General features: G+C 43.3%; 2 protein-coding genes across 5 annotated transcripts in view; one reads left to right on the forward strand and one right to left on the reverse strand.

Annotated features, from left to right (window-relative positions):
• Position 1: 1 nt before the first annotated feature.
• TMEM186 (transmembrane protein 186) lies at positions 2-2345 on the forward strand. Its single transcript, XM_032125894.1, has 2 exons — positions 2-57; positions 732-2345. The coding sequence occupies exons 1-2, from the start codon at positions 28-30 to the stop codon at positions 1467-1469; spliced, it is 768 nt and encodes a 255-aa protein (XP_031981785.1). The 5' UTR covers positions 2-27; the 3' UTR covers positions 1470-2345.
• A 365-nt stretch (positions 2346-2710) lies between these two features.
• The window catches only part of ABAT (4-aminobutyrate aminotransferase), a 50803-nt gene continuing 26803 nt past the window's right edge, over positions 2711-26710 (reverse strand). For all 4 annotated transcript variants that reach the window (XM_032125892.1, XM_032125893.1, XM_032125891.1 and 1 more), the window contains exons 3-16: positions 21857-21954; positions 21018-21047; positions 20317-20434; positions 15745-15794; positions 12946-13026; positions 12744-12836; positions 12305-12367; positions 11706-11769; positions 10908-11056; positions 9582-9719; positions 8239-8406; positions 7354-7500; positions 6226-6337; positions 2711-4920 (exon numbers count right to left, since the gene is read on the reverse strand). In XM_032125892.1, the coding sequence (XP_031981783.1) occupies positions 4799-4920; positions 6226-6337; positions 7354-7500; positions 8239-8406; positions 9582-9719; positions 10908-11056; positions 11706-11769; positions 12305-12367; positions 12744-12836; positions 12946-13026; positions 15745-15794; positions 20317-20434; positions 21018-21047; positions 21857-21954 (1433 nt within the window). In that variant the 3' untranslated portion in view covers positions 2711-4798. The remainder of the gene's footprint in view (positions 4921-6225; positions 6338-7353; positions 7501-8238; positions 8407-9581; positions 9720-10907; positions 11057-11705; positions 11770-12304; positions 12368-12743; positions 12837-12945; positions 13027-15744; positions 15795-20316; positions 20435-21017; positions 21048-21856; positions 21955-26710) is intronic.

The raw sequence follows: 26710 nt of genomic DNA on the forward strand, positions 1-26710 counted from the left end.
GCGCGGCTGCGCTGAGGCGGCGGGGCCATGGCGGCGCTGAGGGCTGCGGCTGCTGCGGTGGGCCGCTCTCTGTTCCCCTCCTTCTCCCCTCCTTCTCCCCTCCTTCTCCCCTCCTTCTCCCCTCCTTCTCCCCTCCTTCGCCCTTTTCCCTATCTCCTTCCCGTCCCCTTTCTCCATCCCTGTCCCCATCCCGTCGCGGGCCGCTCGGTGACGGGTCCTTGCCCAGACGCGTGCCCGCGTGTGTTGCAGCACGGCGGGGGCAGCGCGGAACTTCTCTTCCTGCCTTTTCTCTTCAGTTCTGCGCGTTCCCAGCGTCTGCTCCCTCTTTCGGCCTAGCGCGCGCTGTCCTCCCCTTTGCCATGCTTAGTATACTTTTTTTTTTTCTGTTTCCCTAAAATTGCTGTTTAAGTGGTTATTTAACGAGTCGCCGATTTCAGTAGGTAGAGGCAGCTTTCACTGTGGTATTGCTCAGACAGCGACAGGCACGGGGTGTGCAAGGGTCGGTCATTGAGCTGACCGATACCAGTTGTGTTAGCAGAGTTTTCCCTCACCCTCTGCAGGGAGGGATGGGAACACAAACATCAGTTTCGTGTCAGAACACTGGTTTAAGGTTGCAGTGAGCTGGGGCTTGTGCTCTACTGTCTGTAGGTGCCTGGGGGACCAACTCTGAGCTCACTGATTGGGTTTTAAAGAGGACTCAAATGATGACCTGTGGGACTCTTTCCCTACAGGCTTGGCTCTGCACAGTTAGAACTAAAGTCTGCACGGCACGAGCTTTTGGGAGATGTCTACAGAAGGAGCTCTGGATAAGGTCATGGAGAAGGGAAGATGCTCGCCCACCCTGGATTTTTGGTTCATGGGAGTGTTTGCAGTCACAAACCCAGCGGATTCATGGTGTCAGTAATTACATCAGGAGACCGCGAGAGCCGTCTGTGTGTCTGTCCCATTCGGCCCCTGCTGCTGTGGTCCAACAGAAGGCTGTGGATAGGAGGACAGAAGAATTCAAACTGGTCTACAGGTTCCCAGGGATAAAGTACTGCAGGGTCCTGTCGAGACTGAAGCTGTTGCAGACTGCCACCTCCATGGTCATGCTGCCTCCCATCTGCTACCTCTACCTGCAGGGCCACGTGTCTCAGAATATCCTCTTCTATACAACTGGCATCGCCGTCTTTGCTGGGGTAATGTTGTATGGTATGAGCTACTTTTTCAGAAGAATTATTGGCTTAATCTACTTAAGTGAAACCGGCCAAACTGTCAGAGTGGCCCACTTGACATTTTGGGGAAGACGTAATGACATTTACTGTCCCATAGAGACAGTGGTGACTTTGGATGAAGTTGGAGATACCAAGGAGGAGCTACTTCTCCAGTTCAAACGGTCTAACAGTACAGATACTTTGTATTTTACAATTAAGTATGGCCAGATTGTAGACAGACAGAAGTTTACTCAAATATTTGGAGAACGTGTGTGACACAGCACCTCATTTCCAGTGTTTTTCTATGATGCATGTTCATTGTTCCATGAGGTTTAGGTAGTTTACCAAACTACATCTCTGTCCTTTTCCTGTGCAAAGCCTGCTCTAAGTGCACTCAGTGTAGAAAGTCACAGTGGTAAAGCACAGCCCACTGGATTAAAGGTGTGAGGAGTGTCTGTTCCATGTCAGATTCAGTAATGTGCCGTAGGAGGCCAAAGTACTGGGGCTGACCCTGACTGTTTGTTTCAGTTGGCCTCTTCGGTTGTTTTGAAACATGAAAAAACTCTTGAAATGAAATGCAGGAGCTGCCAGAGCATCCTCACTGCAAACTCCATTTCTTTTAGCCAATTTCAGGTTGGCTGGGAAGGCTCTGGAAATTAAAGCTGGTCTGGTACATCCATATGATGAGTACTGCTGAATGTCAGAGAAAGACATGCTTATGTGTTAATGCAGCTGAGGGAACTGGGGAGGCATGGGGGGTGTCCTGGCCTCAGGAGGGCCCTCCAGGATGGGAGTGGAACTGGGCAAAACAAGGGTGTGTGCTCCAAGAGACACTGGCAGCTCAGCTGTTAAGTTAAAGGCTGGGACACTATTTCAGGAGCCTTTTACAGAAATTGCCATTCTTCATTGGAATGGGAAATGCAGCACCTGTGTCTGTGAAGGATTGTGGTTTTATTTCATGGTACTGGTATGATTCTTCCTTTTCCAAAACCTCAGTAGAAATGAGGAATTTAAACCCAAGAAAGAACCAAACTTATCACCTATAACACGTAACGCATTTTTTGAACTGTCAGAAGCAAGGTAACTCCTCACACCACTCTTCTAGCTCTTATTTCATTTGAAACTGGCAAATAAACTGACCCTCACCAATAATCTGGAGTGTTCTTTCCCTTATTTCTTCCTCATGTGAAGTGAAACCTCTGTTTCTTGGTGGATCAGCAGAGGCAGGTAAGTAAAATTGCCACTTAAGTGCCACAGGGTAACCCTGAACTACTATTTATTCATGTTGAGGTTTTCCTAATGGGGTTCTGCAAGTTTAAATTGTGGCTGATACTGTGTGGCACGGCAATATCAAAAGAAATCCAAATGTTCCTTGGTGTAAACGCCATGGCAGCAAAGTACAGTGGGCTGTACAGGTACACTGTGTTTTTTGGAGGTTTATATTCATCAAGATGTATTTAGTACACACTCATTGTTCAGTTTAGGCATGTACTGGGTGCAAAATGAAAAGCCCTGGAGAAGTTCAATTATAAATATTTTATTTAAGAATATTGATTACACGATTGATGTCATTTGTTATGAATCTGTGTACAGTTACTAGTTACACCATGAAGTGTACTTAAGTATTTGTTTAAACATTTATTTGGCACTGTCCACAGTATGCTGTAAACAATATTAACTTTATATGCTTCAGCTGCAGTGCTTTCTATGTATTCTCTAACGATTTCATCAACATGTTGTACACAATTATACAGTTACTGAGTGTCAGTAAAAATTATAAAAACACCTAGAGTAGTTATAATAAAAGTGAAGACGTGGTAAGACTTCAAATTACTGGACCTTTGCTTCTGTAAAAGTACAAGACTTGCTAGAGACATTCACTAAAACTACTGCACTGATATGTTGAACAAACTAATTCCCAAAATGCTGTCAAATCCAGTTCTTGGTTTGACTTTCCTTTTGCTGATAATATGCTTACGAGGACAGCGATGACAATGAGGTTTTGTTGAACACCAATTTTTACCGGTCCTTCCCCCAGATTTCTACAACCTCTGTTCAAAAACCTGCTCAGGTTCTGCCCAGCTGGTACCAGAGTTCTGCTTTCTGCAGAGGTTTACAGAAATCCCACTGGGTTTAAAGCTGGCAGAAGTGACTATGCTTGAGTTTCCCATACCAGTACTTCAAAATGGGAAAACCATGATTAACGCTTCTCAAAGCAGGTAAGGAACCTTTTCACATTTTGGTAGCTGTATTAAACATGTAAATCTTTTAACTTCTCTGTCTCTTATTATGTACTTAAAAATTGTGGTCAGGTCCTGATAGGGCAACTGTAAAGTCCATTGTGGTCCCTGTTTTTGGTGCACAACAAAAAGTTAAACTTAGTAAACAAAATCCAGATGCTCACCAAGAAAAAGAAAGGCACCAGATCTAGTTCAAGTCAGCCTTCAGCAAACAGTAAAGAGACGTCCAAAACAATTCTCTGAAGAGAAACAAATTAATGAACTGTTGACACATTTTTTGATCCTGTGGCTTTCTAGAAGATCTCTGAAGTATTGATGACTTAGAATATACTATTAGAACAAAAATAGAATTACTTTGCATTATAAATGTGCAGTCAGGACTAGGCCTTCACTGTAGTGGCTCTGATACCAGATAATGGCTAAGATAAAGCACTTCTGCTTTAGTTTTACAAAATACCTCAAGTATTCGTGTAGAAGTTGTAATAGATAAATTAATGGCTATTGTGTGTTCTGGGCAAATAGTAAAATAATCTGGAATCGTTCTAGACTGCTGGCAGAAGTGGAAGAATGTGCTTTGCATGGTTCTCTAAGCTTTGTCAAATTACATACTTCAGGGTAGAGTTTTCTCTGTACAAGTCTGCTTGTAAGAGAAGTCAAAAGTTTTAAAACTCATCCATGATGAGGACAAAAGGACAAGGGCTTCAGTGCCACTTGCAGCACTGCAGGTGTGGCTGAGGGCACCAGTGCCCCCGAAGCAGTGAGTGCAGGCTGGGCAGAGCTGACAGTGCCCTGATGCAGTTGGTGTGGCAGATGCCTGTACTCGAGGGAATAAAGCTGGAAATTATTCTTTAAAATACTGTGCTTGGCAGTGGTGGAAAGTAGAGCTTTCCTTGAAACACTGATTTTATTCCAGCTGCCATTAGAGAATGGCACTCTCTGTGTGGCAGGCGTGTGGCTCTGCGTGTTTGGCCACAGTTGTTGTTGCTTCTGGACACAAATCTACCAGGGTCACCTGTGGAAACAGACTGTACCAGGTCCTGTTCAGACAGTGGAGAGTCAGGGACATGGCTGTAGGGAGGACTCTGCAGTTAACATGGCCCAGGCCAGAAGAGGGAGGTTCTAGGGAGTGCATCAGGCCACATTTTCTAGGGAATGCACAGTGAGGGACAGCTGCATGTACCTGCTGGTGACCAGTGCCAATGCTCTGCCTGAGGCACGTGTGCATGGAGCAGCTTGCCTTGGGCAGGATTACAGACAGAACACAAACCTCAGTTTATGACTTTACACTTATCTTGTAAGTAGAGAAGACATGAATTAATGCAAACTAATTTCATAATCAGCTGTTCAGTGCGAGGGAACTGCTTTTTACTTGAAGTTTGCTAGGATGTCACTGAAAATGTTCAGGAAGAGGTGCGCGTGGTGATCCTTGAAGATCAGTGTTGGACGAAAACGAATGGATCTGTCTCCACAGCCTCCCAGAACAACACCTGAAATGAGCACAGAATAGGTCTTCAAGTCATTTCCATGTTTGCCAAATGTCCAGAAAAATTCAGGTCTCTGAATGAGGATAACCTCACTGTGGTGGGCCAGCAGAAGTTCCCCACATCCTGCTAGCCACACCATGATACAGCGCATTGTGGTGTGAATGGCCTCAAGCTTCACAGCAGCTTAGAATGACACTGTGGGTGTGTGTGGGTGTGTGCCTAGAGCTGTTATATAAACACTTGGAGTATTGGGACTAATCCTGACAGCAATGGAAAGAATCCATCCAGCACAGAGATCAAGCAGCATCTGAGATTTCAGAGCTGCAGTACTCTGCTGGTTAAGTATCTCGGTCCCACAACAAGACACAGGAGGTTTCTTTACAATTTGGTTTGTAAACTAATTCATTTCTAATGACAAAAAGTTAAAATGCCTCAGTGCCAGCAAACCGCTGCCTGCAGTGCTTTAAATGTACTTTTTAGCCCAAAATCAGTTCTTGGAAATGTCTGAGCAATGAGAACCCATATTACTAAGCTGAGCTTACCCTGCCTCAAAGCAGAGCCTTGGTTTACCCACAACAAACCACTTGCCTTGTCTCCCTGTTGGCTTAGTTTCCAAGAAAAAAAATGGTGTCTTTTACACTCTAAAATTTTGGTTTCACCACAGTTTAGATGCACTCTGGCTGCTTCTTTCAAGAGATAGGAGTAACAGCAAAACCAGACAGCAGCAAACACAAGGCCCACACACTTAAATTCAAAGAGAATGTTAGGTGTAGATACCAAGGTTCCCCTCCTGATACCTGGGCCTGTCTGCAGCTGGTAATAGTTCTGTGGGAAAAGAGGGATGCCACTTTAGATCTGTGCCCATTTTAGGCACTCATACTTCATCATTAGGTATTCCTAGGTATAGGAATTACGTATTTATAGAATTCACAGTTCTCCTCCCTGTGTTTTCCTGAGTGACATTAACTTTCTTCTAACTTTCCTGTTTCTAGAAGTAAACCATGTCCATGGGCACCTAAGGTCACTGCAGAGGACTATGAAATTGATGTCACAAAAACTCGTGCCCTACACAGATCTCTTCCAGTAACCTCAGACCTGTAGAGACTGGTAAATGCACACATCATGCAACAGACTGCTCTCAGATCTCTGACAACACTATTTCCAGAGAAGTCTAACCACAACTTTGTCATTTCACTGCTGTCCTCTGATACTGAAATACACATGCACCATATGAAAAGGAAAATGTAAAGCATTACCTGTGCTACTGTTTGTCACATGAAGCTCATCCACACATGCAAAGTTTCTTACCTTTGTTTCTGGCTATTGTAATTAACTTGTTTCTAGTTGCATCATTTGGAGTGTCAAACGAACAGAAGGTTCCTCTTCCTCTCACTCTGCTGATGAGATGGGGGTAACGAGCCTGCAGAGAGAGGAGAGACAAGCACATGGCAGGTGCTGCAACAGAGGGCATCTGGTGGCAAGCCTGGCTCTGCCAGGTGGAAACCCTGATGCCTCCTCGTTCCGCTGGAGTGGAGCCTCACACAGCCTCACGTCCTGCTCAGCCTGCAGAGCCCAACACAAAGCAGGGAGGGAGAATGAATCTGGCCCATCAGCTGGGTCAAGTAGAATATTCTTTGGAACGAGCCTAACACACCTTACTTACATCTACAGTGGACTCCAGGAAAACCTGAGCATAAATCATCTGCACTGGGGCTAGAAACCAGCTCATTCTTACCCTGCACTGAGACACCTGCCAGTAGCATCTGCATCACCTACTCTCAATTACAATCCTCATCGTTTGGAAGAGCAATCTTTTGGATAGAACTAGTTGTATTCTGGCCCTCCAAAGTATGAGATTATAGTATTTTCTGTTCTTCTGCCTGCTATGTCTTAAAGCTGTGGAGAGAGCAGAGACTGTGTCTGGGATTGTCCTGTGCAAAATGCCTTTGGGAGGTGAGCACCACAAGCCTATGCTTAAATGCCTGACTGTAGAGCTCCATAGTAGAAGCTGTCAGGAATTTCCCTTAAACAAGGGAGGGAAAGATACAATTTTCTTATTTCAACAGCCCAGCAGAATAGGAAAAAATATGAAAGCATCTTCCTTGAAAAAGAACTTTAGGACAATTAAATACCAGCTGCTTATGGTAACAAAACCTTCTACGAAGTAATTTAATTAGCTGCAGTTCATACCTTAAGGTATTTTGGGAACTACCCTTTATACTGGATTAAGCTATATAAACCCAGCATGTTTAAGTAAGTAAAAGAAAGTTGACTTCAATTCCAAATGACACAGTTATTCAGGCTCATGTTGAAGTTATTATAATGGTCTAGACCCCAGCTGGAGTTCCTCAGTCCAAGTGTTTAAAATGGATGAGGTAAGATCCTACCTCATCAGGAAATTTCTCCTTCTTATCTACAATCCTTCCAGATGTTTACCTGCAAATCCAGCAGCCCAGTCAGCAGTGCTTTCCCAGCATGGGTTGCATTGTTTAGAAGGTCTTCTGTTTTAATAACCTTAATGACTTCAGCAAGCATAAGGTTCTTGGATGGATCTCCAAGCCAGGTGTTAAAAATCCGATAGGGCTTGGGAAAGGGTGGAAAAAGAGTTGTGGAACATGTTAACAGGCAAATCACTGTAAATTAAGAAAAGCAAGGCATCACACTGGCAATGCAAACGTGGTGTATGAAAAGGCATGCACTAATCTCACCAACCCCCCTGTTTTTTATCCTGTAAAGCAAAATCCCACTGCCCTGCTGAGCTGAAACACGGGGTGACTACTTCATGCTTCTCATTTACTGCACTCCGCCTTGCTGCTCTGACGTCTCATTGAAACGCAGCTATAGATGACAGGAACTAACCATCATCTATACAGGCTTTTACATCAAGATTTATGTTCTTCCCCTTAATTCTACTTTTTTTCCATTTATTACATCTAAAATGTCATTAGTGCAAAGAAGAAATCTTGCTGACAAAATCTCTAATGCTGACATATAGGCTCTGAAGTTCCCAAGTTGCCCTACAGGACAAGGAGTGAGTTTGTGGCTGGATTTTGTACTGAAGCTTTGTTCCATTAGGTTAAACTCAGTTCTCCTCTCCCCCCCAACCAGCTTGATCACCTTGGTGACTGACAACAACTGGAATAAAAGTGAAGAGGTGATGACAATTGTTGTGTGAGCACACAGCAAGTTTCTGTAAAACAGCAGCCCCATCCAGCTGGACCTGCACTGCTGAAGGAAACCTTGTCCCTTCTATGCATGTCACAGTCATTCCTCAGGGGGTCACCAACTAGCACAGAGCTCAAGTTTCATTGAAAATCTTACAGCATTTGGCCTGAACTCCTCTTTGTGGAAAAATCCTCCTGTCATCATCTTCTTACTGAATGTTACCACATCAGCTGGGTCATCCAGGCCCCAGTGCTCGTGTGCCCAGAATTTCCCAGTGCAGCCGCCTCCCGTCTGCACCTCGTCCACCAGGAAAGCACAGCCATGCTGCAGAGACAGATGTGAGGAGCAGGGAATGTGAGCCCTCCTTCCCAAAACAGAAACACCTCCCTTAGTGAACACATAAACACAAGCTACTCACAGGCAACACCCCTTCCTCCTCTCCCTTCACTGCCCCAACCTTCCCTCCTCAATCCCTCCATCAATGCCACTCACAGTGTGTTAGATTTCACAGTTAAAAATCCAGCTGTTTTTTCAGGAAGGCACTAGAAACTTGTTTTCTACCTATACTCACGAAGTACATGTTTTTATATAGTCTTGAGCATTTCTAGAGGATACCTGAAAACATCTGGGAGGAGCAGAGGTGGCATTTTCAAAGCCCCTGAGGGAAGCAGAGTGTCATTTCTAGGGGCTTTGTTTTAAATATGAAGCCTCTGCCACCAGTCTGAGTAGGACATTGCACAGAGGCAATACCAGCAGCATGAGCTGTTCAGTTTAGGGGGCATGAAAAGCTGCCTTTTCAGACAAGTCTCCTGAAAGAGAGACTCATGTGAGCTGGCAGTGTGGGGTTTTTATGTGAAGGACTATTTTGTACAAACTTTGTGACAGGGAGAGCAAGCTACATCACAATACTGTGTTTAAAAACAATGGTTAAGTACTTTTGGCAGCATCTCTTCAGCACACAGATGTTTTGAGGATGAAAAAAAGCATGGAGTAGGTATTACTGAAGGTCATAGCTTCTAAATAGGTAACTTTATATTCCAAGTACCAAGACATCTGTCCTTTTCATTGTTTTATTGGAACATCAGCACTATGGCCAGACTTAAGTTGTGTTTCAGCTTTTTTTTTGTTTGCAATTAAAAACATGTCATTAAAAATTTATACTTTTCACAATCCGCTTCTTCAGAAATTGAACCTCCTCAACCAACTAGCATTATCATTTAAAGAACACACCCAAAAAATTCGTAGCTAATGAATCAGAGTTATTTCTCTATAACTCTCAAATTAGAAGATAATTTATTGGACTGAGGAAACCATTAGGTGTGGATCAAATGGAAGAGAGCAGGCATTGCTTGTATGTGGTACATAACTACCCTGACTGCTGCTAAGGAGGCCTGTGAAGCCCTCCAAGAGCCTGGGGCAGGGCAAAGCCTCTGGGGACACCCAGAATGTGTGGGTGCATGTTTAGCTACCACGGAGTGCACAGAGAAATGTTTTATTACCTTTCTGGCAATATCTCGTAGCTTTCTGAAGAAGTCATCTGAAGCATGATTGTCCCCACCCTCTGACTGTATCGGTTCCACAATGATTCCAGCCACAATCTTCTTCTTTTTCCTGTACTTTACAATCAGGTCTTCCACCTGTAAAACAAACATTTATGGTACGTTCTCCTTCCAGAACATTTGCACATTTCCTCCCAGCAAGATTAAATCTCAGCAGAACTTCAACTTTGCATAGACATTCCTGGCTCTAAAGGTACCAGAAGCACAAAGGATTAACAAGTGGTTCCTCCAGCATTTAAGACTGCCTTCTTGTTCCTGAATGGGTTTAAATCATGTCCTAACCACACTGTAACTAGCTGCACATTTATCTACAGTGCTGTGAAAGCTCTAGCCAGGTTCAGCTGGCAGTGTGGTGAGCACTACTGCAGCTCACTGTGCCACTGCTGTCATTCCACCTAAGTGATATGGAAGGGGATAGATTTTTGTGTGAGAAACCAAAACTCTGCTAACATATTAGAAAAGGTAATCTGGAAAATTTACTTTTTCCAGTCACTCACTTCAGATATGTTAAAATTAATCAGATGAAATAGTGCAGAAATCCTGTTGTTGTAAGGGGCTGATAGATAATTCTCATTAACCTCATAGTGCCAGTTGCTGCAATTAGTGTTGCGTTCGTGCTTGAAATCCTCCTCACAACTCTCAGGGCCACATCCTCTGCAGGCTGTGCAAAGCAATGGTTTCCAAAGGGGGCCAGTAAGCCAAGCACAGACTTGCTAAGAAAACGTTTGGCTTTTTGGTTTGTTTTTTGTTAAAATAATGGCTCCCAGCATTGCATTTCTCCCACCAAAGCTACCCTGGAGCAGCCCCAGGGAAGCCATTTGCTGTGCTTTCTGTGTTCTCTGAAGTGAGGCAGGTTTGGCTAAGTGGACTCGCAGGTCCATCCCTGCATGATCAGAGCTTTATGCCAGAGGCTGCCACTGAAAGGTGAAAAGGCTGAATTAGTGTTGGAGGTTCTCTCTGCAGAGAGGGTTATCCACATTGTGCTCTCTCTCAGTCCATGGCCCCTTGGCAAGAGCTGGGAGACAAGTTCATTGTGATACAACGAAGTTCTGAGGTGAAATTTCACTTTGGTATCACTCATGCAGCCCTGTATTCCCAGTAAGCTGGCAGGGAGAAAGGTCTGACTGTAAACAACAGTGAATGCTGGTCCAATCACAGGCTGTTCCAATCCCTGAAAACATTCTTTCAGTGAAAAGCACTAATCCTACCAACACTATTCATTATTTCAAATCGAAAACAACAGAAAGCTGCCAGTGAATTTTTTACCTCCTCTAAACAACGGGCTTCTTCCTGTTGATTCTCTTTCACAAAGTCTTCCAGGGGATACTTTAGCCTTGGAAATGGAGCAATAGGCCAGTCCAGTGAGGGAATGTCCAGTTTGTGAATTGCTTTAGAGTGAGTTGTAGCTAAGCAACCTAAATCCAGAGAGGGAAAAATTAAAACAATACCTATCTAGGAACAATACAAGAAAAAAGCTACCAAGAGTGAAAAATGGCCCGACTATAGAACTCTATTAAATGCTGTGTTTTTACTGTCTTCTGAAATACTGGGTAATTGGATTTAGTCAGGCTTAAATGGATTGCTGTAGATTTTAAGCATCAGTTTCCACATGCACTGTTCCAGAAAAGCAGGAGAACCTCTGTCAGTCTCAACAGGTTGCTCAGACAAGGTGGGTTTCAACCCTCCAAAGACAACTGCTCACAAAGTTCACAGTTGCAGCACTCTCAGGTAAGATGCTTAGAACAGGGACTGAGCTGATATAAGCCAGTAAAAGTGAGTGACAGCATGTTTGTGGGGATTTTACCCCAGGAGTTAGATTTTCACGAGTATAGACAGGAAACTGCAGATTCAGAATGAAAATAAGAGCCCGTCTGAAAAGAGTTTTTCAAAAAATATAAAATCAATTCTGACTGTCACTCAAACATTCTGTTTCAGTGCTAGTGGGGCTTCCAAGGTAAATGTTAATGAATCTCTATTGTCTCCACTGGTACTGTGTGTCTGAGGACAAGCACAGTGAGCTGGGGGTCCCTGCAGTGGCTGAGGGGGGGACAAGGGACAGCTTACCCAGGGTCCTGCCGTGGAAGCCGCCCATGAAGGAGAGCATGGCGTAGTCGGGGCAGCCAGGGGGCTGCAAGCAGAGCACACAGTGGGGTCAGCGAGGGGCTCACACACCCCCTCACTGCCCCCTGAGCTCCTTTTCCATCAGGCACCACGAACTGTTACAGCCCTCCCTTTAACAAGTACATTGGTCACACCCTAAAGCCTGCCCCAGCTCCCAAAGCCCGGCACTGAGGAGTCCTTGGTGTTTCATGCTGTGGCCTGACATCACTGCACAGGTGAGCTCACACAAGGCTGAGCCATCAGCACAATCACCCCTTTTTACACAAATTAGGAGCAGCTTTTTATTGGGTGGCTGTGCCTGGGGGTAGTATTGGGGCTGTGGGGGCTCAGCGAGGAGAGGCTGGGGCTGCCCTGTGCTGGGCCCCCGTGCACTCCTGATGACACGCTGATATTTGTTGGGAGCAGTCTGTATTTCACCATGTCCTAAATTTACAAAGCCGAGATTCCACTTCACATGTAGCCAACCAAACTTTTCCTCCCAATCTTCCATTACAAGCCAAACCAGGGGTACATCTGAAGGTGTGATAATGAACAAACATTACCTGATTAATCATGCAAGATTCCAGTTCTTCTTTTGTGACATTATTATGGCCCCTCTCCTTGTTCTGCAAAAAACCCAAACAACCCAACATGAGTGTTCCTGTAGTTGTAACCAATGCATTTATGGCTGAACCACAAACCAGTAATGCTGGTATTCAAGACTGGAGTCAAGAAAGACCCTGACTATGGCTTTCACATGCTGACTGCAATCTGCATTTTTCTTTATTTCCTTTTCTTTATAACTTCTGAAGTTGTGTCAATATAAAGTAAAAGCTTAGACAAAAACATTTTAATTAAGATTTTATACTAGATTGAATATAAAGAACATCGTGAGCAAGACAACCTCCAAGCCCCACTTTGTTTTACAATAACAATTCTGATGATGAATAAATACTCATTTCTACATCTAAACCTACAAAAACATCTTAATGTTTTACTTACTCTGTACCACATGAATATTGCTTTAAAGGCATTTTCATTAGAGCAGGATCCACAGGACATGGTCATCACCTGTGACAGACCCTTAGGAGCCACCTGTCAACAAAGACACAAAATTACTCTGAAATATTGAGCACAAGTGTAGTGCAAAGTGATAATAATTGTGATAATAATAGTGATCAGTCCACTGGTATCTCAAACTTACTGAGAGCAAAGACTCCTTCAGTTTTTCTGTAAAGTTCTCTGGAGGTAAAATTCCTAGGGCAGGTCTGTTGATAAAAGTGCTCTAAAAAGACAAAGGAAGAGGAATTGTTAGGTCTTACTATCCCAAGGAAAGTATGTTGACATCAAAGCAATTACATTTTATTCTAGTTATAAATACCAGGCAGAAATCTGTATCATGGCACAAGTAGTTTTGAGATAGGGATTAATATTCCTGCCTTAGCATATGTTTTTCTGTCTAATCCTTACTACTTTATTCTTGCAGGACACCTTAGGAAAGGTGCATGCTAACTCATACTGACATTTTCTCTTCAATATTGCCATTTTAGTTGCTCAATCTGCATTTTCCTTATACACAGGAAATATGCTTAAAAATCTTTATTACTTGCTTTCAGTTTGAGTAGCTAAATTCAATTAGGGCAGCAGCATTCTTATCCTTACTGAGCTTCAAGACAGACCATTTTGGAACACTGGGAAGGTGGAGCCAGGCTCTTCAGTGGAAGATGAGGAGCCATGGGTGTAAATCAAAGCATGAGAAGTACTGATTTGGGTAAAGGGAAAAGGTTTTTCTGCAAGAGAACAGTGAAGCAGTGAAACAGGCTGCTCTCCTTGGAGGTTTCCTAGGTCCCAGATAAAGCCCTGAGCACCCTGGTCTCATCTCACAGCTGCCCCTCTTGGAGCAGGAGGTTGGCCAAGAGACCACCTGAGGTCCCTTCACTGGCACTATGAACTGGCCACATCAGGATTCACACCTTTGGGAAAGGTACTTCTGGTGTCAGTGAACAGCCCACACAGGGGTTTCTGTTGCCCACAGAGGGGTTTCTAAGGAGCAGCTCTGGAAAAAGCCCCTCAGCATCCCTGGTCCACTAATGGAGATGACTGTCACATTTATGCAATTAATTTAAATTGTGTCATGGATTAAAATTAATTCATTACTGCTCTTAGTCTTTGTGGGTAATCTTATTTGATTCATACCGTGCTACTCTTTATTTTAAATTAAATTTTCTCAGAGAAGGACAAGGTCAATAAATTTGCCAACTACCAAGCACATTTGCCCTTTTCTTTTGTTTGTTGTTTTTCTTGTTGAAAAATAATGGCTGAAATTAAAGGCTGAGCTTCAATAATTTAAGTCTCAATGGGTCTCCAGAGGGGACAGACAGCCTCCCCAAAACACTCATATTTTCAGTGCAGCTCAAGATTGCACATTTATCAGCATCCTTCAGTCTTTCTCCTCAACACATGTCCTCATTCATTCCAAGAAGTGTGAGGCACAGCAAGAGGTGTAAGTGGTCACACTGTACCTGTAAGGACATTTCATCAGGATTCTTAGGGAACACCAAGTATCACACAAGATAGAACATTGGATGAACTAGAGCTTTGTAAATTGTTCAAGTGTCTTACTTCCAAAACACTATTTCAACAGACTCGAGCTTCAAAGAAAACCTAAGCAAGGATGTTACTGACAGGTTAACACCAAATTTTTGTTTCGTAGCTATGAGAAATCTTACTTGACTTTTTATCTCAGTTCAGAAGTAAATTTTCATATCAAGTTAAAGAGAGAAGACATAAATTTATTGTGAATTTGATTATGGGTTGTCACAGTCAACTGACAACATTTGCCATTAAGCAGAAAAGTGTATTTTTCTTTTGTAGTTAATGAGACACCCAGAACTGAGAAAAACAGAACATTGACATCAAGCTGCTGTGGACTCAAACAGATGCACATTCTGTGTTTATAGCTGTGGAGAATTACAGACAAACCAAATAAAAAGTCCCTCCAGGGAAACACCAATCCCTTTGCTAACACTAACCAAAGTTGTGCCACTTGTGTGGGACTTTGGAGGAGCCCCTTCACTGCAAGCTGCCAGGAGTGTTACCTGCCCTTGCCCAGTGGGCAAATCAGCAACTGCCAACAGCAACAGGGCTTTTTGAGTTTTTATGGGTTTTGGGATTTTTGTTTGTTTGTTCTTTTTTGTTTTCTTTGTTTTTTAAATCTGACTTTGCCTGCTGCTGCATTATAATGAAAATATTCTTCTCAGAAATCATCTTTATGAGTTAATATAAGTATTCGTAAATATCAGACCTTCCAAAATATCCAGATGTGCCTTTGATAACTCCAGCATTTCTAGTCCTGGTATGTTGTTGGTTTTTTTGATGTTTTTTTTTTTTTTTTTTTTTTTTTTTTTTTGGTGTTTTTTTTTTTTTTTTTTTGGTTTGAAGTATTTTAGTTCTGGGAAGGGCAGTATTTCTCATCCTGAAGACATGAATATTCCATAAACGAAATCAGCTCAGGGAGCTCAAATGTCTGCATTTCATTGCTCTGCTGGAATGCACTCAGGAGATGGGAATCAGTCACCATCCCCAACTTTGAAAAAACCCTAAACTTCCCACAGCATTCCAGATGTAGGGCACCATGTCCAAGATACTGTATTCTCTCTCAAGATCTTGTGCTTGCTTTCAGGCTCAAAAATCTCCACTCAGAGAACATTACTAAAATGGCTAATTGGAGACACTATGTTTGAACTATGATTTAAATGTGGCTGCAAACATATCAAGTGCTTGCATCACCCAAATGTTCGCTTTTTGTAAAACATCCCAGAGGCTTTGGTGTCTTCTTAAACACTACAAAGCTCTTTTCATCTAGTGAGAAGTAAAGCAATCAGATCCTATCATACATGAAATTGAATCATTAGCATTCACTATCAGTGTAGGAAAAAAAGAGAAAGCCCACAACAAGGAGGGAGAGAACTCCTTCATGTGCTTAACGTTCTAATTCACTTACCAGGTTCTGTGGCTGCTGCAAAAGCTTTATCAGAGACGGATGGCTGTAACCTAATTAAAAGGAGCAAAGAAAGAAAACAGTCCTTTCTATCTGGTTTCAGTAAAGTAATGCAAAGCATAATCTAGAGAATAACCATAACTTAATGCTTGACTGTTTCTGTGTAACTTGTATACTTTTAACTAATAATAGGACTTCTTTTGAAGCAGGACAAACCTCTGGGCTCTTTGTCCCTCACAGCCTGTCTGGGTGCAGGGCAGCCTCTCCTGCACAGCGCTGCTGTTCGGAGCCGTCACTGTGGGTGCACCAAGCTCACATGGCACACCCAGCACAGAGAAGTCTCCAGCAGCATTGTGCCCATGGCTTGACAGCACTCCTTGACACCTGTGGCAGCTGGATGGCACTTGTCACCACTCTGCTCTGCAGTGCTCTCCGAGCACACCCTGTGCCAGGCGCTGCTGAACCTGACTTTGAGGTGTGCATGCCTCAGCCTCACTGTTATCCAGCCTTTCCCACATAAACACACACAGTTACTGCAGGCTCGGGATACAGATTTCACCCCTCACATGCAGATTCTTGCACGATCATCTCAGTCCTACCAGAAGGAAGAGGCTGACTGCACAGCCAGCCATGCACTCAAAACCCATGGGCTAATGAGCACCTGAATCCCTGCCCTGCCACAGCCCATTACATATTCCGAGACACCTGGCTGGGAATCTTCTCTTCTCAGTCACAGATTTACATATCTCATCTGTGCATTACCATAAAAAACCGGTTTGATAAATTGCTGTCTCCTGCTAAAGAAGGAGGTTCTGCACTTTTCACTTCCTCTCATGACCAGCTTTTTTTTTTTTCCTTCCCATTTCCTTACTTTGACAAACTTTTGTTTGGAAAAAGATGCAACAATTTGTCCTTTTTACTAAGAAACTAAGCTTCAGTTTTAACGCAATGAAGGTGCTTAATTTACACCCATTGACATTCTACAAGACAACTTGCTTGCTTACAGGCAAAACCAATTTATCTGCTGTAAAAAAAAAAAAATCTTCAAAGGAGGCCAGAAATTTCATTTTAAGCCTGATCTCTAATGTATGAAATGCCAACACCAGAGATTAACATCATCTTTTAAATTTCCTTGTAGAAACAGTTGGAAACCTCATTTTCCCTATTGCTCAAGAAGTCAGACCACGCTAATTTTGTTACAAAAGCTTATTGTGCTTCTGAATCCCCATTCTAGTGGAATGACAACAGCCCTGATTATCCTTTTTGAGCAATGAAGCATTAGGCTACTGTGTTAACAAATCAATTATAAGCTCAGTTTTGAATATTTTAGCTGAAAATGAGAGAATATCCATATTGTTTTAGAGGCATGTCATGCTGATAAATCTGTTAAAGTTATTATGAAGATAATAATAGCGGCTATTTGGGACACAGAACAGCTAAATCTGCATGGCATCTGCTGTCATGGGAATGGTTGTTGTTCAGCTAGAGAGCTGTGTCCTTGAGAACTGCACCTGTGGCTGCCACTGAGACCCCCTCTGAGAGCAAATCAAGTGTTTTAGAAATCTCCAAAGCACACAGAACTTTGTTATAAACAGTGACCATTGTTTAGGAAGCTCAAGGATCAACTCTGGTATTGATTGTAAGAACTTGTAATCCTGTTGCTGGTGTTACCGTATGTGAATATCTTTGTATCTTCTCTTATGTAACACAAACTTCTATTAGCCCCAATTTACCCTTTTGTACCCCCACAGAATATTCCTCCCCCACAGAATCTCTCTCCCAATCTCTTCACTTCAGGCCAAGTGGCCTGGTCTTCCTCCTAACACTCCCTCATCCTTGTACCTCCTCAGACAGGCCCCAGTGAAGGAAGAGAGGATCCTCAAAGCCCAACTGCTGTGAAAGAGTCAGGCTGTGTGTGACAGAAGCTGAGCTGGCCCGTGGGTTCAGTCAGGAACTAACACCAGGGAGAACTAAATGCTTGAATAGCCCTTATGTAACTGTGGTAGACAAGTCAAACAGCTCCAGGCTGGGATGGCAAACAGGCACTGACTCGTTTCAGTGCCATGACCAGCACAAGGGTTTGCAGTGTTACAAATCCACTGCCAGAGGTGACTGAGCTGGCTCCAAGGGAGGGGCACCTGATCCATCACTCTTGCTGTGTGTCTGGATCAGTGAGACAGGAACATGTATGTCCTCCAGGCTCATGAATGTGCCTGTCTGCAAAAGGAAAAACAACTAGAACCTGCTAAAATAATGAAATGGAGAAAGCCCAAAGAATCATTCGAACTGAGCAGCAGGCTGCTGTCAATAATATCAAACTATACCTCTCTGCATCTCCCCAAACAAAGCAGACCTTCCCAGCACTGAAAAACACATTGTTTCATTTGTTATTCCAGGATGTTTGCTGGCAAACACGTCAATAGCATCCCCCTTGCATTTAGCTCCATGGGGTTTCTAACTCTATTAGACAGAATAGATGCAGGATGAAAGGACTATGCTGTGCTACAACTGCCCATGAAAGTGTGGTAAAAAGCTATTTTAATTTTTGTTTTTCAGCAAGAAACAGCCCAGAGCATCTTTGCCTAGAGGTTTTTTATACTTTGTTTCTTATCTCTCCACACAGACACTTATTACCTCTCATCCTCTGCTGATAAATATATTCTACTGTAACAGATCATTATTAAATCTTGGGGAGTCCTGACAGATTCATGAAAGGTTTTATTGGATTTACTTGCAGAGAGATAAGCACAGATGACTAACAAGCACCTTGTGGTCTTGTTTTGCTCTCCCAGTCCAGGCCCTACCTCTGTCACCAAGAGGGACATTATTAGTAACCTGGGCAGCTTCAGATAGTCTTGTCATTCAGTACAACTGAAACGCATAAATTAATGTTGTGTGTTAGACTTGGGTCAGCCTGTAAGTATTAAATTTCCATTTACTCTTTGTTGCTGTACATCCCAGAGCCATTATCTGAGAAGCTGTATGAAGCACTGCACTGTAGTTCCTTTGGGACTGAGGAACATGTTCCCTGGGATGAAAACCCAGCTTGTCCTCAGAAGGCATTGCCACATGTGAAGGAGGAACTACATGGCTCAGGAGGGTCAGTCACAGCACTGGAGTCTTGTCTGTATGTCACCAGTTTCAGTCAACCAGAGGAAGTAAACTGCAGAGCTCCTGCCCATTTCGACAATGTTTCCTCCATAATACTTTAATATTTTATGCACAAAGCTATATTAAAAGAGCTATGCTTGCACCATCAAGCACCAGAAGGTCAGAAGGCCTCAGTGCCCTGTCTGCACAATGTGAATTTCATTCTTTTGGAGTATGCACTGACTTTCATACTTTGGAGTGTGCATTTGACTACATGACCGAGACTTGTTTCTCCAAATCAGAATTTCTCGTGTGAAGAATGGGAAGCCATGAACACTAAATGCATCTCCTTTTCTAGAAACCTAAAATCCAAGCTCATTGGCATACAAACGTTGTGCTCCTCTATCTCACCGCTATTTCCATGTGAGCAGTAGCCAAGTTATCTCAGTGCAGCCTGAAAGATACAAAGTAGTGAGACCTCATGTCGGGGAAATAAGCTACAAACATTGCAGGGTTCTGGACTGATTACACTGACTTGAGTGCTACAGGACAGCAAAAACATTGTCTGCAAAGAAGACTGGGATATGTGAACACTCATTGCAGTCACAAGGTCTTAGATGCCAAAAATTTGGTAACAACCTGAACATCATGAAATTCTGTTTCCCAGGCAAGGAGGCCTGTAGGGATGATTTTGAGTCATCACAGTTTCTATACATAGCACAAGATCTATCTTTTAAGTTACCCCAGCACTTCTGCTCTTTTTGCTTCTGCAGAAGTGTATTTTTAATCAGCTGAGAGGAACCACGGAGCAAACAAACTGAACTGAAACTCGACTGAACCCCTACTGAAACCTGTATGCCTTGCAGCTGGGGCTCACATTTCTGCCTTGCTTCTGCCTGAAAGGCTTCACAAAGCAATCAGCTGACTTTCCCAAGCACTTGCCAGGCCCCGTGTCTGCTCCCTCAGACAATGAGCTGCCACCTTCGCTTCAGTCAGTGCCACAGCTCATTGCTGGGGCTTGTTTCATCCTGCTGCACTCCACATGGCTCACTCCTTTTTTTCCCCACTTATTTTGAGATAGAAATGTTAACTAAAGCCTATAATTTAATGTTAAATTGTCTATGCTATGCTTGTTAATGTTTAAAACAGTAACATACTGTTACAGAATCACAAAGTCACAAATCCAAGCCAACAAAGACAACCTGAATTGTGGAACTTGCAAATTCAAACTGAGATTAATACTACAGCTTCTTCCAGGCACCAACACACTTTAAGTGAGCTTTAGATATTGAATTTGTAGTTTCTTCAGCTATCCAAAGCCTCCACTAAACAATACACAGCAGTGAGCTGTCCTTGATCACAAGGTGTTCCTTATGTCACCTCTGCTTTTTTAAGTTCATCAACCAACTTCCCTGGTAGTGCCTGAGATAAGAAAATGACAGGTTGAGGACAAAGCAAAGACATTTTGGTACAACCATCTCCTACCTATTGGGATGGAAGAAATCTGGGAGTAGAGATCCAACATACGATTGCCATCTACATCTACGAGGTAGTTCCCTCGGCTCTCTTCATAATTGCAAAAGAAGTGCACAGCTTCTGCATTCTTCAAGGAAGCAAAACAGTGCTTTAAAAAGTGGCAATATGTAGGAAGGTGCAACTAATGGTTATACAGCAAAATCTGATAAAAATATCTAATGCTAGGATGAAAAGACATTATATTCACTGCATGGGAATTAACTGTAAAGCTATTTTTATAGTGACTGTTAAAAGGGCAAGTCTTTACTTTTTCTACAGAAATGAAGCACAGATTTGGAGAAATTGCTCATCTTAGGAAGGCAGTATGTACTTAGGCTGACATACTTTTAAAATCAAGCCCTAACATACTTTGTTTTTACTGGCCACTCTGTAACAACTCCAAGGTTCTTCTTTAAACACACAAGTTTAAACACATACCTTGAAAGAAAAAACCCCTGATGCTAGCAAAATGATCCTGCAGTATTCAAAATATATTACAAAAAATTTTATTCAAATGCACACATAAACCACACATAATGTACTCAGTGTGGAATCCCAGAGTCAGTGTTTCACCTTTCTCTGTGGCACAAACATACAAACCAGGATTTTAAAACAACTTCTGAAATCAAAGTATTAACAACCCCCAAAACACAGAAAACTTGACAAATTACCTGAATGCCATTCAGCTTCTTCATTAATTCCTGCAGAAAAAAAAAATGTCAGTCTCAGGTGTGTAATTAGCAAATACTGATGGAGAATGTATGTTTCTTTTTTTTGATCCCATAAATCATATGCAAACTTTGTAGTCCTGTGTGCTTACCAGGCAACTCTACCTGCCACAGGAACTTTCATGGTGCATCTTGCAAATATTACAGTCAAAACTATGACCTGTGGCATGCAGAGCTAAACGGGCTGCAAACACAGTTTAACTGTAAATCTCCAAAAAGGGAAAGCTGCCTCTTCTATATTGACCAACTGAACTGAGAAAACAAGAGAGAAATCAGAAAATAAGAGAAGCCAGAGTCACACAGAAGGGATACAGGTACATTGGTTCTAGAAAGACAGCTCCTTTTTATTGAAAACAACAAAAAACCTCACAAAAACCAAAAACCCACCACATGCACAAATGCTGACTCTGCCAGAGTAAAACAATGTCCAGTAAATTGAAACTCTTGTTCCATTTCAAAACCAAAGCACTATTTCACATCATAAAAAGTTTCTATTTCAGCTGGAGCACAAGTGACCAAGCCTTATCAGATTAAAATGATGCTCTTTTGCCTTGAATTATTCCACTCGGGAACTTGGCAGTTGAGATTCAAATCTGCCTCTCAGAGACAGGCATTTCATTCATGAGCTTTTCATTCTCAGCCTCCTGATAAAAGTGAGCATAGACTTAAGGAATCATGTTTATTCATATCAGATTTAAGTTTTGAAATGAAATCTGTTTTCTAGCAAGTTAGACACAGCTAAAGATAAAAAAACCCCAAGTTACTATACTTTGGAAACTTACTCTGGATCGTGGTCCAGGAACTTCTGTCTTCATCAGAGGTCCATCATAATCAAAATCTACGTCAATTTTAGCTGCAGCCTGACTGATATACCTGTGTCCTGTAAGAAATAATGAAAACCTGAGTACAGACCATATTTTCTGTGCTCTACTCTCAGAAGATACATCCATACCTTGCCTGACTGAGAACACTTGACAGGTGAGACCGATTACATTGAATTGTCTGAAGTGAACTATATAGCTCATCTTTGACCAGTCTTAAAATGAAACTAATACCAGTGAGGTGGCTTAAAAAAAAAAAAAAAAAAAAAAAAGAGGGAAATGACAAGGCAACCCTAGAGAAACAGAGGGAAATCCTACTGTAAAGCACAAAAGGATTGAGAGCACATCTGTTTCCATCTCTCTTGTTGAGTCTGTTCGTTACAGCCTGTGCAAGCCTTTGCCACAAATTCCCCACTCCTACACTGAGATGGTTTAGTTGACTACCAGTAATAACCAAAAAGCCTGATGGAGTTCACAGGAAATATCCAGTATGATGTTTTTCAATAGCTCAAAGAACACTCTTTGGGAAAGGTTTGTCTCAGAAAGGTAAATGGCCTTGGCTCACATGAAACCAGCATCCTGCAGTGCAGCTCTGAAATCTGAGTCCCAATCAGTGCCAATTTTCCCTCTGATCTTGCTGGTTTTTATCCACCTGTGTAGGGAATCATTATAAACTTGACACCTTAATGAAAACAAAAAGGCAAAAATCTCCTGTGCTTCACTAATAACGGGCTCTGCTTCCCCTTCTGAAATAACTGTTTCAAAACACAGGGTTTAGGCAAACTTCGTATGACAGAGACAGTTCTGCTAGCATATATTACAAATATGTACATAGTCCGTTCAGGGGATCATGGGATAATATGGGGATTGTACATTTGCAAAAAAGGAAGTACAGACTCCAAAGCTCTACCAAGGTGACCAGCAGGAGACTATGAGCTTGCTCTGCACGCTCTGGTTACATGTTGAACTAAACCAACATTCTTGGCAATTACATGTTTATCATGGAGCATCTGCAAGCCTCTACCCAGCACAGTATCAACAACAAACAGATCTTAATACTCTTAACTTGGGGGTATCACACTTGGACTTGAAAGAAGAGGGTGTAACTTTTTTTACATCTGTGACAGACATTTTTAAGCTGGTGCAATTTCATGGCCCAAAATGAAGGTCCTTAGCTGTCCTTGTTGCCAGCTGCAGCTCAGAGCTGGGCTCAGCATGGGAAGTCAGGCAACACCAGCTCCTGCCTGGGGCACTCAGAGCAGCAGGGTCTGAAGGTACCACTCACCACACCCTGCTGAGCCAGGGCAGTGCTGCTAGGTGCTACATCGATAAAATGCACCCCAGTTTGGCAGAGGTGCAGGAAGGGAGACGCCTGGGCAGGCAGGCCAACCCTCAAACACATGGAAATCCCTGGGGTGCAGCACTGCCACCAGAAGCACTGGCAGCACCAGCCCCTCTGCACTTCCATCTATAACCACCTCTCACTGCCAGAGCTCTGTTTCAGCAATGTACTGAAAATGCTTTGTGTTTGGAAGTAACAGTTGTTAAATAAACCAAATATTTATCAAGGAAAACAGAAGGTATCCTGTGATACTGTTCGGCAGTGCTCCAAGCACAGCCATTCAGCCCAAATTTCCGACAGGGACTTGAGACATTTGCCTCAGCTTGTGTCAGCCCAAGCTGCGATGTCTCAAGCAAGCCTGCTCTCAAGAAACTACCTGGAAAATCACCGCCCTTTGAAAGCATCTCTGAGCACTTAAAGTCACTGCTCATCTTGGGAAAACTTAGTCTGCAAAGATGATGATTCTCCCCAGCTTTAATTCAGATGCGTCAGTGCCTCTCCGCAAAGCTATTAATAGGTTTCGTTACAGCAACACCATTTTTGTGTCATTCTGTTTAGCATTCATGTAAATTGGAGACTGCATGGCAACTGCTCCACTGAGGGAAAAAAAGCTACTGCATATAAAAGATCAAATCTGCACAATTCATAGGCAATAAGGCTGCACGTTTAGTAGACACACGCTCAAGTCTGAAGGGGGAAGAGACCAAACTTACCCTTTTGTGCACCCACTACTTACCCAATGGAGATACCACCAAACCAGCTGCAAACATTTCTGCTTCTCCTGTGTCCCCTTCTCTCCCTCCCCCCAGGCTCTGGGTGCTATTTCATATGACAAAGGGGAAAGCGCCAAGAGGCACAGAATGTACAGGACATTTTGGGAATCAGCACTAACAGGAAAGATATGGAAACCCAGCATCAGACTTGGAATCGTTTGGCACAGCTGCAGGTTTAAGACAGGTGAGCTATAACCTGCAAACCTGCATGCACTGTCCTTACCCTCCTCCTCCCCACCCTGCCTGGTGCCCTGCTGCCAGAGACCTTGTGCTACCACATCCCCTCTGTTCACCTCCCAGGATCCCAAAACTCCAACATACTAGCAAAGTCTTTGATAGTAAAAGCTAAAACCAAAGTGGAGTGAATCCCCAAACTTTGTTTTAGTGAAGCTCTTCTCCCTGTGAGAGCATAATAAATGATTGGCATAAACTCACACAGTTTCTAGCAAGGTCAGTAGATTTATTCCAAACAGCCCACTCACTACTCATCAGATAGGCATACTTGTTCACAGGGTTGATTAAAAATAAACAAAACAACCCAAGTCTTAAAAACAAAGAACACAGTTTGTCTGCTTCCCCCATTTTAACCCCTCTTTTTCTCTTTCTTCCCCTACTCTTACTCAAGTAAATTGGGACTCTGATCAGAAATTGCACTGACAGTGAAAGTGGCAGTGCTGAGCTCTGTCTCTGTGTGACTCTGGGGGCACACACAGGGGATGCTGGGGGCACACAGGCTGTGCCAGCCACAGCACTCACACATAAGGAGCTCCTTGGCTAAGGGCACCTGACCAGCACAGACACAAACTCTCTTACTGCCACACAGCCCAAGACTTTTGCAGCCCAATATTACCTTGGTGTTCAGGGACCTGTCCAAAGGCTTGTGCTGACAAAAGCAAGGAAGCCCAGCAGTTTGGAGCAGCTGAGAACTCCAGCTCAGCTGAAGGCAGCAGTTTTCCCAGCACAAGGTATGGCCCCAGCACTGCTCCCCTTCACACAGCCCATTTCCTCCCATCCCCACCACTGCCCTTCCTCTGCAAGCCAAACAGGAGCTCAGGCAGCTCTCAAAAGGCACAGAGGACGTCAGAGCCCTGCCAAAGGCAGCCTGGGCACCCCCTGCCTGGGCACTCACTGGGTTTCTGGCACCCCTCACTCTGGATCCCCTGCACTGCTTTGTGCCCCAGGCCCCGAGGAACAGCAGGACACTGGTGCTGCCTCCTGCTCCCCAGTGCCTGTGGCCCTGCTCACAGCACAGCTCTGGAACGTGGCTGCTCTCCTGCAAAGGCTTTTCCAGGCACTTGGACATGGTGATGGATGGCTGCATCAATACCTGCTTTGTTTAGCCTGGAGGAGGATTTCAGGCCATGCTCTGTCTCCCTTGCTTCCCCCCAGCCCAAGCATCAGTACCACAGTCTCCTCATGGTGCAAGTAAATGCAAATAAATCAGGTCACTCACTGTAGTGCTTCATCCCCTGGGAAACTGCAGCAGGCTCTGCTCAGCTGGCATTTCTGTCTTGAAGATGCTCAATGAGCTTTACAACTCAGCCCAAATTTTTCCTGTTTGACTTTTTAATATCAACTTACCCTGCCACAGAAACCCTGAACATACCATGTAATTCAGGCTACTCCAACTTGATATTTAGGAGTTTTAGACATTTGCAGGCCACGTCTGGGGTTTTGCCTCCCAAAATGACAGCAGAGATGGGACAGGTTAAAACTGAGATTCTCACTATGACCAAGCAAGGTATTTTCAAGAACTGAGAATCCCTGGTTGCTGGTCCTTCACTGAACTAAAAGCACTAACTTTGTAATAAAAGGTAGTCCCTTGATTTTCTGTTGACATCTGAACAAACTCCCACAGAAAAAGGGGATCTTGTGTTATATTATCTTAAGAAGAGGAGCAAATGACATAACCTCAGCACTCACCTTAAAAGAGTGTGGAGCTAATGGGCTCCAACCAAGTGTCCTTCTCTGAAGAAGCATTACCAAAGCTCTTAAATCACATTTAGCTAACATGACCAAGAACAGCATCCTTTTTTCCTCGGTAAACCAAGCTGTATCTTTTCATCATGGCTACCATCAAAACACAAGCATAGGTTAAAGAACCTAATTTCAGAGAGCACATTGGCTGAACAATTTGCACAGAATTTTCTACCCATCCTATTTAAAGAGGGTAGGGACAGTAAGTTAAATTCTACTTTTCTTGCAGACTTCCCAAAGCTCTCATCACACATCATCTTTCTGAACACTTGAATAACATCAGCAAATTATCACATCCTTCCTTTTCATCCAACAGGATGTCATCACTTGCTAGCAGGCAGAAAAGCTCATTTCCCAACTTTGCTTCCCTGCGCTGCCCCCATCACTCACCAGGAGTCCCAGTCAGCAATTTTAACAAAGTGCCACATTGCTATAGCAACATAATTAATATAAGTGCACCCTGGTGCTTGTAGTCACACAGAGCACCACTGTTGGCAGGTCTGTGCTGAGTGCTGATCTCTGATAACAGGTACAATCAAGCCAGGGCTAGAAAAAGCTTCAACCTCTCCTGTGTTTGACCAAAAATAACACTCACATTAACACAGCTCCTGAGTACAACTGGATATTACCCGGGAGAAACTCCAGTGGAGGCACTGGAGTGTAATTAACAGAAGGAACAATTCCAAGGAACAGAAGAGGAATGAAAGTGCATGCTGGCATAAC

This window comes from Corvus moneduloides, chromosome 16 (assembly GCF_009650955.1).
Source record: "Corvus moneduloides isolate bCorMon1 chromosome 16, bCorMon1.pri, whole genome shotgun sequence".
NCBI lineage: Eukaryota > Metazoa > Chordata > Aves > Passeriformes > Corvidae > Corvus > Corvus moneduloides.

What these genes read in the sequence shown, in the direction of transcription:
- TMEM186 (XM_032125894.1), top strand. Translation starts at nt 28, where the DNA reads ATGGCGGCGCTGAGGGCTGCGGCTGCTGCG. An exon ending in TGAGGGCTGCGGCTGCTGCG is followed by an intron (nt 58 to 731) that starts GTGGGCCGCTCT and finishes CTTTCCCTACAG; the next exon opens with GCTTGGCTCTGCACAGTTAG.